This window comes from Oenanthe melanoleuca, chromosome 4, assembly GCF_029582105.1.
Source record: "Oenanthe melanoleuca isolate GR-GAL-2019-014 chromosome 4, OMel1.0, whole genome shotgun sequence".
NCBI lineage: Eukaryota > Metazoa > Chordata > Aves > Passeriformes > Muscicapidae > Oenanthe > Oenanthe melanoleuca.
The window spans coordinates 3410089-3425800 of NC_079337.1; the positions used below are offsets into that span (position 1 = coordinate 3410089).

At 37.4% G+C, this 15712-nt stretch overlaps 2 protein-coding genes across 4 annotated transcripts in view; one reads left to right on the plus strand and one right to left on the minus strand.

Moving 5' to 3' along the window:
* METTL14 (methyltransferase 14, N6-adenosine-methyltransferase subunit) overlaps positions 1-15712 on the plus strand; it is a 61369-nt gene that overhangs the window by 14239 nt on the left and 31418 nt on the right. Inside the window, exons 3-4 of one of the 3 annotated variants that reach the window (XM_056489955.1) lie at positions 11600-11748; positions 15583-15661. The exons of 1 other annotated variant lie outside the window; for it this stretch is intronic. The gene's annotated coding sequence lies outside the window, so the exon portion shown is untranslated. The remainder of the gene's footprint in view (positions 1-11599; positions 11749-15582; positions 15662-15712) is intronic. One more of the 3 variants, XM_056489957.1, reaches the window with a different exon arrangement.
* The window catches only part of PRSS12 (serine protease 12), a 32943-nt gene that overhangs the window by 11189 nt on the left and 6042 nt on the right, over positions 1-15712 (minus strand). The window contains exons 2-8 of the mRNA XM_056489954.1: positions 13556-13694; positions 11596-11774; positions 9916-10066; positions 7065-7243; positions 6717-6858; positions 5657-5862; positions 2581-2722 (exon numbers count right to left, since the gene is read on the minus strand). Coding sequence (XP_056345929.1) covers positions 2581-2722; positions 5657-5862; positions 6717-6858; positions 7065-7243; positions 9916-10066; positions 11596-11774; positions 13556-13694 — 1138 coding nt within the window. The remainder of the gene's footprint in view (positions 1-2580; positions 2723-5656; positions 5863-6716; positions 6859-7064; positions 7244-9915; positions 10067-11595; positions 11775-13555; positions 13695-15712) is intronic.

Below are 15712 nucleotides of genomic sequence, written 5' to 3' on the forward strand. Positions count from 1 at the left end.
TCTATATATACAGAACTGTGACTGCAGATGTGATGAAATGCTGGAGCAGAGAAAGAGAATTTGACTGAAAATGCATTAGGCAAGAAAGTATTTCTGTTCCTTCACAGCTTTTTTTGTACCTCTTTAAAACCTGCAGTGTTGGGGAAAGTAGGTGAGAATGGCATGAAGAGTTTACATCCCTTTTTGAGCTGGGTTTGGTCTCTTGGGGAGGAATCCTGATTTGTCAAACCATCTTCAAAGCTTTGTCACAGTAGAAGTGTGGCTGGCTCAAACTGAACCAGATCTCAGTTGCCACATCTATATAACTGAAGCATGAAAGTAACACAGGAGCTTCCTCCGCTTTGAAACTTGCATGTGGATAGTGTTGCCTTTGTGGATTTTTTTACTATGTACTGAAGGGTAGGTGGGCAGGATTTCCAAGTAGGGAACATTGGTTAGAATGCAGAAATTGTAAAAAGCTAGGGAAGAGAAGATCATGAAACAGTTGGTGAGAGACGATAACACAAGGTCATCTGTCCTTACACATTTTCAATTTCCATGGTTAGGTATTTGCCAGATAATCCAAAGCCTTAACTGCCTTTGGAACCAGTATAGGACAGTCTCTACCTAATGAGTTTACTATGATTTGACTTGTCAGTCCCAAATAGTGTGACTCTTGCTCCAAATGTTTTTCTTCTGTGAGGGATATTCTGATTACAGATAACCACAAAAAAAATAAGTCCAACTCTGATACCTGTGGGTAGCTCATGTGTTCATGTTTGCAGTTACAACACAGCGACGCAGTACAGGCACTCATTCTAAATTCTTACCTGGTTTTGGTATCTCTGTCAAATAACAAAGTTTCTGCTTTCGGGCATTGTTCTAAAGTTCCCCAGGATATTGAAAACTACTTTGCTGGGAATCACCACAGTATCCTTCCCCAGAGAAGTATTTATTGCAGTTTAGTACAGTATTCTCTCTCCAGAATCTTATCAGTTACTTAATAGAGGCACTACCTCCTTCTTCCTACCTTTGCATGAAAGCAATCTATCTCTTAGTGTGCATCAGTAATCTCTCTGTTTGCTGATAATGGGAATGAAAGCTGTTCAGACCCAACTAACAGCACCACAGGGAACCTAAACCACCCCCCCACTGAAGAACATCTGTCAGGAAATGTAAAAAATCATGGTGTTCTTGGGCAAGGAGTGCAGCTTAATAGATAAAATTATTTCATATAATTGGGAAATCTCTGAAGGTACAAATGTTACATCTGTGTGTTTGTTACATGCTGGAATGTGCTCTTACAACTGGCTTTAGTGCACCCCTAACAAGCACATGCCCCTTAATTGCTGCTTTCCAAGCCAGCTATTTATGCACTGATGACCCTCAGAGAAACATCCTTTTTGCCTGCTCAGATCTGTCCCTGGAGCAAAGTGGCTTCAGGTCTTTTCCTCTCACACCAAGGACCATGCACAATAACAATGCTGAGTTTTTCAGGTGCAGTATTATTATTCATGATGTTGTTAATGAGGAAATCCAGTGGACAACTACACTAGAATTTATAACTTCGGTAACTTGTGAGAGTGATACCTTGACTTGTAAGTTGAGTTTTGCCATTTTGAAGCCATAATGCAGTACCAGTTTTTAAAAGGCATATATTGTCTGCTGAGACATAAAGTGATGATACTTGGTTCGACAAACTACACATTGTTAGATACAACAGTTAATGTGATTTGTATTTCTTCAGCTCAAATTTCTTTATAGATACATTTGGAGAAGACATTTCACTAATTTCCTGTTGCATTTCACTAGTGTTCTGGATATTTTTCAAGTCTTACTAGTACTGCTATTTATATATCTGCCCTATAGTTGTTTTATTTTTGCTGCTCTTGGGTATCCAGAAGACAAATACTGATAAGTGATGTAAGCCTGATTAAGTGATTTCTTTCACAAGTGACACATATGGTTTTAATTAGAGGTTAGGTTTGTTCTCTCAGGTCTATTCCTGTATTAAATGAAGTATATTTAAATTACTGTCATGCAGACTGGAGCCATAATCCCTTGTGTAACAGCTTCATCAGATCTTCAAGCTACATCAGATCTAGCCAGATCAGTAAATGAAGGAAAAAACTCCATTAAATTAGGAATTCAGTAGCTGGTGTGCCTGCCTCTGAATCTGCAGTCATCATAGCCACACCTCATGACAGTAGACATTGACCTCTTTTTGAAACTAATACGACAATTACAATTTTGTATTTAATTAATAGATTAATCATTTGGAATGTTTAACTTCTAATGAAAAATATTTAATAACTTGCATTAACTTGCATTTCTGTTGCCAGTTAGCCTGACACACTTTTGAATACTAACATTCCCATTCTCAGTTATGCTATTTAGTGAATATTGCTTTTGAAGACACACAGCCTTACTACTCTTCATACAATTAGTAGGAATAAATTTTTCTAAAAGAATGCCAAACAGATAAGTTTTAAAAGACATACATTATCCTATTAGACATGTTTGTGGTATTTGGTTCCAGAGACATAAGATTTTTAGATACAGAAAACATAACTTGAGAAACAGCTTAATGAGTTTTCTTACTTGTAGCCAAGCTGTCGGCATACTACAGCTGCATCCTTATCAGACCATCCATCATCACAAATTGTGCCCCACTGGCCATTGATAAAAATCTCCACACGTCCTTCCTTCTTATTCTCACCATCCATCAGCCTGATGGGAGGACCTGGGAATAAATTACTGCTGTCAGCTCACAGCAACAGAAGCACAAATTGGTACTTTTAGTTATTTTCATTTTATTCAGTACAACCAATATTTATGTTCAATGAGCCTAAAATCCGTGATTAAAGTAGTCGTGTTCTTCCTGGCTGACAAAAGGAAGCAGTTTGTACAAATTACAAGAGAAATACTAAATACTACTGTACTTCACTCTTCAGAGTTCAGCTGATGCCTTCATTCCATGCAAATATGTGACAGGTCAGAAACTGACCACAATTCTATACAAAAAGATAGAAAATGCCTGTGATAGCTTTGATACGACACTCATACAAGCTGGACAGGTTTTTCTTACAGAAACTTTATGGTTTTACTTTAAGAAACTTTAAGAATTTAACTCGGTCCATATATATATATATCTCAGTCCATAAACCCATTCTCAAACTGGTTGCTGCTGCTCCACCTAACCACTGTGTCAGCAAAAATAGTGCAGCATTGTGTTGAGCTTCAGGTATTCCTTACCACTATGCACATTGTTCTTCAGCATGTTATTCTAGATTATTTTTTGAGCAATTTAAATTGATTGTTTATTGAGGTACATTCATAAAATGGAATTTTCACTTATGTGCATTAGTTAGACTTAGTTGATCATGGTTTCTGCAGAGCTTGGCCTGTGGTTAAGTTTTGACTCTTTAGGCAGAGTACATACTTTATTCTTACTTACTCTAAAATTCCTCTATAGCCTGCAAGCAAATGCAAATACCCTTGAGATAGTTACAAATTCCTCTGTGACCTCTTTATAATGCTCAAGGAAGAATCACCTTCTAAATCTTTTTGTATGGCATACTTTGTAATCTTGATTACCCATTACAGATGCTTTTTGGAATAATGGAAAACCTATTCCTAATCTTTTCTAAATGCGTGAGAATGAAGAATTACTTAATTGCACTCTTAAAGCAGTATTTTGAATATATGTGTTTGATATTTAATTCAGGGTATGGATAACTTTTGTACACCAAACACAAATCTGGTCAGTGCTAGTTAAATCTGGCCTAAGTCAAAATGAATAGGGAAATATTTGAAAATAGCATCCAAGTCTGCTTGCTTCTGATGTAATTTAAAGCATATTGTTTGTGTTGGAGTTCATATTGTCTGGACAATTGCATGAATTAACTTCACCAACATTCTATTTACCTACACTATCATGATCTTACTGAACTAATGTCATTATTGTAGTGTATCCTATCTCTTTTTTAGTGTTCCTTAAGTCCTATCATCTACTAATTTCACTTTCTTTTTTCCACTGAATTTATCCTTATGGGAAAAAAATACTTTTTCAAATGATGGGAATTAATGGTAACAACACTTTGTCCACTTTCCAATCAGAAATCTAGGAAATTTCAGATAAACTATCTTATTTTCTTGTTGAACTGATGTGTTCTGGAAGAATATAACTTAGGTGAGAATTACACTTCTATTAACCAGATAGAGGCATGGAATACTAATAATATTTTATTGTTATCTTCTTGTGGTTTAGAAAATATATATATATATATATATATATATATTTATGAGCACAAAATTAATATTGCATTCTGGTAGGGAGGATGTGAGAATGTTACCATATGGATGTATTTAACTGAACCAGGCTCCTTCAGCAGAGATATTTTATAGGAATTTGAGCAAAGTGGCACAGATGGTTTGCATCTGTAAAGACAGCAGTCATGGTTTGAATTCCTGTTATTTTTGGTTTGAGAAAATTCTTTCTAACAAATAGGATTTGATATATGTACTGCAACATAAAACATTCATTGGATGGTGAGAGGGCTATATAGAATAAGCCTGTAAAGAGGGAGAGACTCAAAAAGTACATGTGGAAGTGCTGAATGTTATTAGAACAAGTAGCAACATTGTGCACTAAATCCATGTTGTAGTTTGTGGGATAAACCTTCAGTCTGTGATTTCCAGGAAACAGGCATATAATACCAATTTCAAGTTCAACTGAAATATTCTTGGGTATGCTAAATGGCCTTGGCAGCAGTTTTCTAAAGGGCTACATACTGACAAGCTACATACTTTGTGTAGCAAATTGTAAAAATGAAACTTTTTCAGAATTTCTGTGCAACCCATTGTTCCCCTGTAGTTTCTACTGTGCATATCTCATAGCCAGAATTATGGTTTAATTATCTACATGTGTATTTAGGAATATTTGGAATTTGTTTGTTTATATTTGGTTCTACAATTTCACTGTGTAATTGGTATTTTTCTATAATTTCTTATCAGTATTTTTATTCTCTTTATTTTCATACAAGTTTGTAGCTTTTGGCATTGGAACGGACTCTTTTATCTGGCTGTGGAGTATCATTCTGTCATGGTCAGCAAGTGGGGCCCATTCACCCAGACACAATATAAATGATAGGCAATAGTAATACAGAAAAAATTTCATGCTTCTCACCCTTCCTTTTTGCTATCTCTGAACTTCCCATCCTCTCCATATCCCTTGTTTTGGATTGTCTGAATGCAAAGCCATAGGAGGATGTACTGTTGATTTGTATTCCTCAGTGCTCAGGTATGTCTCCAGAATTGGATACCAAGCACAACTTGGAGGTTGAGAAGTGCCAAGTAAAATCAGGTACACCATCATTAAGTGCTGAATAGGTCCCAAATCGGGTGGAGACTGAGAGAACGGCATTCCTGGAATCTGACTTTGTTACCTTGCAAATCTGGCTTGAGCTTTAATGTTCTGGATGCTTACGTTCTAAACAAAACTCGATTACTTCCTGTGATCTTCAGGAGAAAAGTAAGGTTTTTCCCCTTCCTGTTCTTTCCTTGCACCCATCTGACAAACACTAGGGTTTTGAGAATCCTTAAGTATCCTGTACTTTGGTTGGATCTGTATCTTCAGCAATACTCATACTGTGAGTTTAGCAAAGAGCTTCCTTACCAAGTGAACGCCTCTGGCTGTCGTTTTCTGGGTGGCAGATGAGTCTGACATCCTCCTCATGGCTGCAGTCGTGCTTCCCCCACTCCCTCCGGGAGCACTGCAGAAGGCTGGTCTCCTTCCCGGAGCAGATCACATCATCCAGCCAGATGGGCCCGGAGCTCCCCTCTGAGTAGCTCTCTTTTTCCATACCTGCGCTTTTCCCATACCTGCACAACACACAGGTAGCTTTGGTCCACAGTGATCAGAGTTCACATGATGCTTGAGCATGAGAAAGGAGAGTAATATTCCTGAAGAAACAGGTTTCTCAAGTATTCTCAGTAAGCAGGTTCAGTTAGCATTAAATTCAGTGAGAGCACCATATGCTGCCTCTTCAGTAATGGGGTTTTTTTAAGGAATTACTGTTACATTAATACAAACTTAAGAATGTAATACCTTTGATTAAGGCTTCTCTTCAACCAAGCATATGGCTGGCTCTATGACTCTGAGGCTTTAAGCATTTTCTTAGTATTCTATAGACATTTAAATATCACAGTCTGAGACAAAATCCTTTTCTGAATGTCAGCTGTTACAGTTTAACAGTCACCTACTGAGAGTGTATCTTTGTAGCCACAGGTCAGTAGGAGAAGTAGGGAAGAGTGAATGCATGCAACTAATGGGTTTTTTCTAAAATGCTTTTCAATACGTAACTGTTCCAGGGCCAGGCTGTGGGATTCTCTGAGGTAGTGCAGAAAGACTTAGACCTTGAAAATGTCTGTGATTAATAATGACTGTACAACAAGCAAAGATTTAGAAGAATCAAAAGAGAGGATTGGAAGGAGCTCAATTAATAAAGGCTGCTAAATCACATTTGTTGAAGGTTATTCTATCTAAACTAAGACTTAAATACCTCTGTGAGACTGAGGGAAGCAGGCTTTAATGTATTTTAACTTGGTAGTTTCTATGAAGCACTCAGCTAATTTAAAAAAGCAGATTCTTAAAATAGGATTCATGTAGGGTTCATATAACCATTTGTCATGATGGTCAAGTCATAGAGTCAGATATCCAGTATCTGTAATCTTACTTAAATCCCAGCTGCCAGCAAACCACCTGCGTGTTGAGCTCTGTCCAGCCATCGTCACAGACTGTGCCCCACTGGCCTGTGTGATAGACCTCCAGGCGGCCCTGGTGACCGCCCTTCCCGCCTGTGAGCCGCAGTGCGCCATCTGTGCAGGTGACAGGGGAAAACAGAAACAAGATCAGTGTTCCTTACATCTCATTACTGTTCTCTAGCAGAACCAGAAACATTGCCTTCACTGCATCCGCTCCGGCTTTTGTGCCTCTGCAAACTTTAAAAGTTCTTTTTCCAGAACTCTGTGTGAACTCTGCCTTTGTCCCATTTTTTCTGTGTGATGATGGATGACTGAGGTACCTGTGAGAGGTGTGCAGGAAACTCCAGCATCTTCTTTGTGGCCGCAGTTGTGTTCTCGCCAGGAGCTTTTTGGGCACTGTTCTATCGAGAGTTCATTTCCCGTGCACCGCACCTCATCCAGCAGCACGGGGCCAGAGCCTTCTCCAAAGTAAGCCTGGCTCCACGCCTTGGCAACACCCCTGTGGAAATGCAAGGAACACCCAGTCAGGAGGAAGCTGGACATTTGCCTTTCCTGTGCCTTTGACTTTTGACTTTCCTAGGAGAGACTACAGATGGACACCTTGGCTATGAGGATTCTAATTTTATTATTCATTTAATATCTATATATAGTAAAAATAATCCAGTATATATTTCTAAAGTGATTTTCACCTGTTGTCCTCAAAGCACATTAATCGAATACACAGATGAGGCAGATAAATGTGATTGTTTCCCATTTAGTCATGTGAAAACCACAGCAAAGAGATCTTAAGTGACTTGAAAAGTGTCATATCATCCATCAGCAATAGAAATAAGAACAAGAAGCAGACCAGTGACTAGCTTTATATGGGGTATATTCTCCATCAGCAGGAAGGATTTTGAGCACAAAAAAATATGCTGATTGAAAACACTCCATTGTTTTAGAATTACAGAAATTATGCAGTGTTTAATCCTTTATCATCTGTGAGGATTTTCCTAATTATATTTAAAATACCATGTCTTTCATATATGAATTTTTGCCATCATTTGGTTTCTTTCCACACAATGTTTTCTCTGTTCCTATATTCACTCTGGCTTGAAATGGCAAGATTGAAATATCTAAATTTTGGACTGTAAGGATATACCTGTCTAAAGCATTAGTTTAACTAAAAAAGCATCTTGTTTTTCCAGTGTATCTGATAAAAATGCTGGCAGAAATGTATAGAAAATATTAAGGAAAATATCTTTATTCATTAAGCAGCTGACTGAAATCAAAGTGATAATGATGGACTGCTCTGAATGCTTTTACAATTTATATCATATTCCAGTAAGACTCTCTGGAGTTAGGCAGAGACAACATATCCCATCATTATAACCAGGAGAATTTGTCAAGCAAAAATTATTTAGGAAACCGAATAATAAAAGAAGTTATTATTTTCCACCTGTTAATAGTAGATTCATATTCTGGAGTTTTATTGGAGTGCTACAGAAAAGTTGAAGAGGTGTGGGAAGCTATTTACTGAGCAGCTTTACTTTAACAGTTTCTGGCATGTTTCCAGATGGATTAACAGTATGCAAATTTAGATTATTTTTAGTACTTCAGAACTGGTCTACTGCCACTGTTGGTAAGATTTCACTTCATATTAATTAGCATGTTTGTTGTAACATCTTGCTTACTTGTAAATCTCTAGACATATTTCAAAAAGTCTTAGCAGGTTTAGCACCATCTTAATACAATTTATTTACTCAGAAAAACGAATCAAATTAGAAGCATCACAGAACAGCAGTTTCAATAATTAAATATAAGTAATAAAAAGTTTTAGTGTCATCAGTAAGGAGGCAGGCTAAGAGCATTAAACTTGTCATTAGTATACAGACATGCAAAGCAGAGCTTAGTAACTCCCCAAATCTATTAACAGCAGCCCAATTCAAAAGCAGGAAAAGCCTGCAAGAAGATAGACTTTCCATTAGGTATTGCCAATTGAAAATGTGCAGGAATATGGAAATACAACATAAAATAAACAGGGAAAAAGTAATCTGATGTCATAGAAACATGTTAGTTCCTATGTTGGCTCAGCAGGAGATATACAGTATTTTTAATTAGTCCACAGTTCTCATCCTTCTGAGCTAATTTGGGTAGCGGGGCAGCCCAAGGCCTCTGTTACCAAACAAGTACAGTCTGGGGACCACCCATTAATGCCACAGAACTTTTTACCTTCAATACCACTTCTTTCAATTCATTATAGTCCCAGCAGGCTTGAACAGGAGAGTTCTGTTCCAGTCTCCTCTGCATTTACCTTAGTTCTCATCCAGTCTGTCTCAGACATAATCCCCTTCTCCTGCATGGGATACAGCCCAGCATCTTCTCTGCTTCTTGCTCCTAGTTCTTTCCCTCTTCAACCCCTCTGGCCTTCCATCCTAATTGTCCTAATCTCCTTTCTCTCTGGTCCAGCAGTTTTCCTCTTAGTCTCCCACCTCTGCAGCATTTTTCTGCAAATACCAATACTTATCTTCTGTGGGGTATCAAAATCCCCCCTGGCTGTTAAGAAAGTGAAGCAAGAAAATCCTGTTCTGCTGCTGTAGCTGTATTTCGGACCATGCTTAGTTCAGACAGGATCACTGACAAGCTTAACTGTCAAAACTTCAAACAAACAGATCTCTAGCTCAGTATATGCAAACTGACAGTCTTCAGAGACTCGTGATTTAAACAGATCTAGAGAGATCCTCACAAGCATGCCAAAAAACATATCCTTCCTGACAAAGCACAGTCCTTGTGCCAAAGCCAGAAGGCTGTCAGACTCCACAGTAAAATGGATTGTAAGGATTTGAACAGTCAAAAAATTTATTTTCTTCATCTACAGGTTTTGATTGACACTTTACAGGAATTGTAGTGAGTTTTCACTATAAAGTCAACATTTATTCTGAGACATTCTTTATCTGTCCAGTCAAACAGACAAAATTGGCCCTATCAAATGACACTGAAAACTGGTTCCAGGGAACTGAAAGTAATGTCACTGTACCTGAATCTTCTATAAATAAACTTAGTTACTGCTCCAAAGTGTCAGTATGATTTTAAAGGAGCATTTTTTTGACAATAGCGATACTTCTAGCTTCAGCTGTGGGTCTGATAACTCTCCTGCTTTGCTGCTGGAATAACAAACATAGAAAAACAAACCCAAGGCCAAGCTGCCGACAGACAACTTCAGCATCTGCATCATCCCACTGGTCATCACAGACTGTGCCCCACTGGCCACCGTGGTAGACTTCCACCCTTCCTTCGTGGGCATTGCTCCCACCAGCCAGCCGGATCGGAGTGAAGACAGGCCCTGGGAGCAAACACAGGATATAGAGCAGGTCATTCACATCCTAAAAGATTATTCTGATAGGAAAAAAAGAGGCAGATGGCTTAATGGTTTCTCTGACATCACTCAAGAACCAAGTTTTCTTTTTTCTACTTAGATGGAAAACCTGAATGTGAGTTCCCTTATGCTCCATTCTCACTAGCTGAAAAATCCTAGGCATATGAGTAACCATATTGATCTTGAATTATCTAAAAGTCATAGCATTCAAAGACAGTGCTGCAAGGCCAAACACTGAATCAGTCAGTAGAGCTACCTTTCTACAAGTAAGAGCAAAAATGGACACAGAAATACAAATTCATCCTTGGGTTTTCTCATTCCATTAGAAAATCCTGTCAGAGCAGTGAAATCTCTTTGACTTGAATTGTGCAAATATTGTTTCCTTCTTTTTTCCAGTCTTTTAAAATCAGTAGTTCTCTTCTGGTGTACCAAGAAACTGTCTTGAAAGCATCACTGCTGAATAAATCTATAATATTTGAAACAGTTTAAAGCCACATTGCGGTAATGTGAACATAAAAAATAAAAGGTTATTTTAAAGTTTCAGCATATCTAATATCTGAATTATTTAAATTTGAGTTATTTTTTATCTAGCTTTCCAACCAATTAATGCTACTATTTAATATAATTCTTAATTATAAAAAAAACCAAAACAACAATACTGAGGGAATTTCTCCAATTTCATATTAGTGTGACACTGATATGAAATATGGGGGAGATGTGTCTGTGTAAATATTTTAAAAGGCTAGTTGCGATAGAATCTGCAAAATGTAAAAACATTTATAGTTTTCAGCTTCTTTAGCCAAAGCTTTCTTGCTTTCATTCTTTAATTTGTCTCCTAGTTTGAAAAGATTCTCCCTTCCCTGCATTAAATAGTTTTCTAAGACTAAAATGTTCTTTTAAAAGCCATTTATCAAAATACTGCTCATTATTAATACAGCTTTAAGACAAAAATGCACCCACCATCTTTGGATAAACATGTAAGTAGGAGAAGCACAGCACAGAACTGGCTGCAGCCACGTTTTGGTTTCAGCTGCATAGATCAGCATTGCCAGCTCCCCAGCACTGCCAGCCCAGCCCTTCTCGAGGCAGCCCTAGCTTAAATCTGATGGCATGCCTGCCCATTTAGTTAGCATATTGATTTAAAACATATCAAATACCTTAAAAACATTAATGGTATTTCTTTTCCTAATAATATAATTTTGACATTTAAAAAAAAAGTGGGCAAACAATTTTCATTTTACAGCTATAGATTCTTGCTACTTTACTCTTTCTCACAACCTACATCTGAAAGAAACAATTTCTTGTTGATTATGGAAAGGTAAAAAATTGTTAAGCTAGGTGCTGCTTGAGGTGTTTGAAGGAGTTAATGATGCAGATTCAATCTGTATAATCTGTTCCAAGAAATCTTAACACTTTTTCTAATTTAATAACTAGTAATTATTACAACTTCTGCTTAAATAAAATAAGGACTTGAGAAAACCATATGCTTTTTTTACCCAGGGTGGAGCTACATGTGACAGCAGCTGCCATTTTTTGAGGACATGTCCCATCTTTCCAGGTGTCTTTTTCACATAATAGTATATTTTCTTCATCGCCACGACAACGCACTTCACTCCAAAAAACAGGAATAAGGCCAAATCCAGAAAAGGGTATGTGTTTTGCTGTACCCTTTTCCCTGTAAAAATAATCAGGATAGGGCATCAGAGTGGGAGGAAGGGAAGTGGAAACATTTTCTCATATATGAGCCTTGGAGTAGAAAAGAAAGGGCTTTCTTCAGTAGTGTAAATTCATCACATTTTCATACAGTTCAGCATTGTTTTCTGCACAAAGAAAAGTAACAGATGTGACCCAGTTCTCACCATTTTGTTGTGGGATATTTTAGTACAATGACTGTTTTGCTGCAGAGTCTGCTACATTCCTGCTCTCCCAGTTCTTAACTGCGAAAATCAACACAGAGACCACAGTCCATAGGTGAATCTACAGTACCAGCCCACTGCAATTACAATTGCAGGAGGGGTAATGCCACCAGATCTCTCTCCCTCATTCTGTCCTTTACTCCAAGACATACCATGCTTTGCCCATAAATGCCATGTATTGTGGCTGTGATGATGGGGCAGTGCAACCACCTCACACTGCACTAGATCAGGCCCCCATCCATTTTTCTCTATTCAGCCATTCCCATCCACTCAGAACATTTTATAAACAGATTTCTTTCCTCCTCATATAGTTATCTTCTCTTCCTTGTGAAGCACAATGAATTTAAAACAAAGCCCAAATATGGTGATATCCAAGAAACAGATAGATGGAGCACCTGAAAAGTACCAGTAATAACTTATGAGTTCACCTGGTGGCACGGAGATCCAAATTGCTGCCAAACATTCAAGATAGCTTAGACTTTCAGCTACTGTTTGCCTGGGGCTTTTTTGGCCTGGGTTCAGCTTTGAGCCATTTCTGTTGAAAAGACGAAACCATTCACCCGTATCGCTGAACTACTTTTGCTAACAGCAGCCTCGTTCTGCTGAAATGTTCAGGGTATGGAAAGCAGAGAAGACTTACATGACAATGAGGGAAGGAGCCACTGCACGTAGACAGCTGAAGTCATAAGCAAAATCACAGCCTCCAGATGGCTGAACTTTTATCTCATCTAATCCTCATATTTTTATAAGTTGGCATGGTGTGTCCAGATTAGCACTGAACGTTATCAACCAGCTTAGATTTAGTTCTGGCTAGTCTTAAAAAGTGAAATAATCGTTAGGAATGTCACAGTGCAAGTCTGCTATAAAAGCCGTTTACTGCTTGTAGCATACTTCTTTGGTATGTGAGTGAAAGAAATGTTAGGCAATAAAGGCAGCCAAATTATGCTAAAGGATGCTGTTGATTCTTGCAGCAGTGGGAATTGGTGATCAGTGAGGACAGTGCAGGGACTTTCAACCTGTCCAGTATCGCTATAGCTCTAAGTGCTGCCATTACTAGGATAACCCCTTGTCCCTTAAAATTAAGAATTTTCCTGTGATTAGGAGCCCATGTAGAGTCTAATCCTGGCCACATTTACAATGTTGTAGATTCAATAACCTTGACACTTAGATACGTGAGATCAGACCACATAATTCTGTCCTTGTGGATATCTCCCAGATGTCCAGTAGAGCAGTTTGTGTTTGCCTTGGGCAAGCTTGTTGACCTGTTCACACATGTCACTTTGAAAACAAAGCATTTGCCATGGTCTGCTCCTGTCCAGATCCTATCTTCAGCTTTCTGAGGAAATACTGATTTCCTCTTTGAAGCGTAATGCGGCTGAAGTAAGTAAAGTATTCTAGGAAGAACAGCATTCAAACACTTTCAAACAGAAAAAGCAATTATCAAACATGAAAAGCCCTCAGTATTTACAAAGTAGATTGTTCTTTATACTGAAACATCATGAAAATGAGTTGACTGGTTTTTACTCAAACTAAAACTTACCCAAGTGCAAGCTGTCGACATACAACTGTCGCGTCATTATTGTCCCAATGGCTCCCGCAGATTGTTCCCCAGATTCCATTCAAATAAACCTCCACTGTACCTTCAAATTCATTCTTGCCTCCCCGGAGTCTCACTGACCCTAGTTACCAAAAATTAAAAATAAAACAATTATACTTCCAAGATACTTTATTGCTCGGTTAATGCATCCCACACAAAAGACTCTGAACCTCACTTTCCCTGAGTTCTTGTTTCATGGATGCTGAGCTGTTTCCAAGAAAACATTCTGGCACACCTAACATTCTCAAACAGTGATACACAAATTGAGACAACCCTATTTTTACACGAGGAAAGCATTTTGCTCCTCGTACTGAAACTGCATCATATTTCTGATCCTTCTGGTGCTACCACTTAGTTAAAGATCTAACAAAGAGAAAGTATTTATAGGCACATAATTATTGAAATGTAATTTCCTCTACTCAAATGAGCAAAACATATATATGTATCTGTGTGTGTGTATGTGTGTATTTTTGCATAAAATATGCTATACTTTCATCTTTCACAAAATTCCATTGACCTTAAGGGAATCAGAAAATAACCACATGGACTGCATAACTTCTGCTCTGACCCAAGTTACATTATGCATGTTGTAGATGACAGCTGTTTATTTTAGCCAAAAAATGCATTTGTTCATACTTTTCTCAGACAGAAAAACACTGCATGTAGTTCTGTTAATTTATGAGAGATCTTTACCAAATTCTCAGACAATGCAAGCTAAAAACCATAAGGAATTGTCTAGAAGAAGTGGGGAGGAAAAAAAAAAGTGCTTCTTGAGAGCTACAGAGCACAGAAATCCACTAAAATTAGCAGACTGCATTTTTTTAAAAACTATTGCAGTAGTTTTGCTTGAGATGTCAGATGCATCTACTGTTGAAGTACTCCTGGCAAAGGTGGGGAAAAGCTGGTCATAGGGATAAGTACAGATAAACAGGAAAGAATCATGATAGCAGTAATTCAACAAGAAATATTTCTGTTAAATTATCAAACACAGCCCAGCTGTATGAATTCGTATTGCCTGAAATCCCAGTTAGTCCATCTGCCTCTGTTCTGTGATCTACTTAGAAGATGCATAATCATCCAGTTTGCAGGAGTTTAGCAAAGAGAGGAGGATAGTCAGTGTTTGTGCCTGCATTTCATTGTGTCTGTGTTCATCTTTGTGTAAATATTAATATTAATAATAATAGCAATAATAATAATAATTATTATTGTAGTATATTATTATATTATATTATATTATATTATATTATATTATATTATATTATATTATATTATATTATATTATATTATATTATTTATTATTATTATTATTATTATTATTATTATTATCCACTTTCTCTTCTCAGCTTGTCCTGGGTTTAGTTCAGTATATTTCATAAAACCACAAAGCCAAACAACTACCAAATAACTTGAGGAACTAATTAACCTCATGTTTGGCCTGGCATGTTCCTTTCTGTCTCCTATTTACTTTCTCAGCAGTAACTTACTGTTCAGTAAATTACAAACGACATTTATTCAACTCATGTTACAGAGTGAGCTATCATTCCTGAGAGAGGATCATTACTGAGTCAAATATAACTATAATGTAGACATGTTGCACATCATTTATCTGTCTTTACGATTTTTCTCTTTGTGTTTTTCTGAATGTGTCACAGACAGTCTGGAATTCTGCTCTTCAGACTTTAGCATAGACTATTATTTTCACTTGAAACGTCAACTCCACTCATAGCAAAGTGATTCCTGACATACCAGAAAGCAAGTTTGAAGATGTCATCTCCAAAAATAAGTTTATTTTAGTGCATGATTGCTTACAGTGCTGCATGACACCTACTGAAATCAATACAGTGCTTCCTGAGTACACATTACACAATGTTTCTATTCAAATATTTGAATAAGGGAGTACTTGAAGAATAAAACTATTTTATAAGGTCTCCATGGCAGAATTTGGCTCACTCTTCTTTCTGTATTTACAGATTTAGAGATTTCCTAATGACAGTGGTGGAAGAACTTAGTCATGTACACACAGCAAAACACACAAGAGGATTGTTAAAGGTAATTTTGTAACCAATTTTAAATATTCTTGATTTTCACCTGATAAGTTAA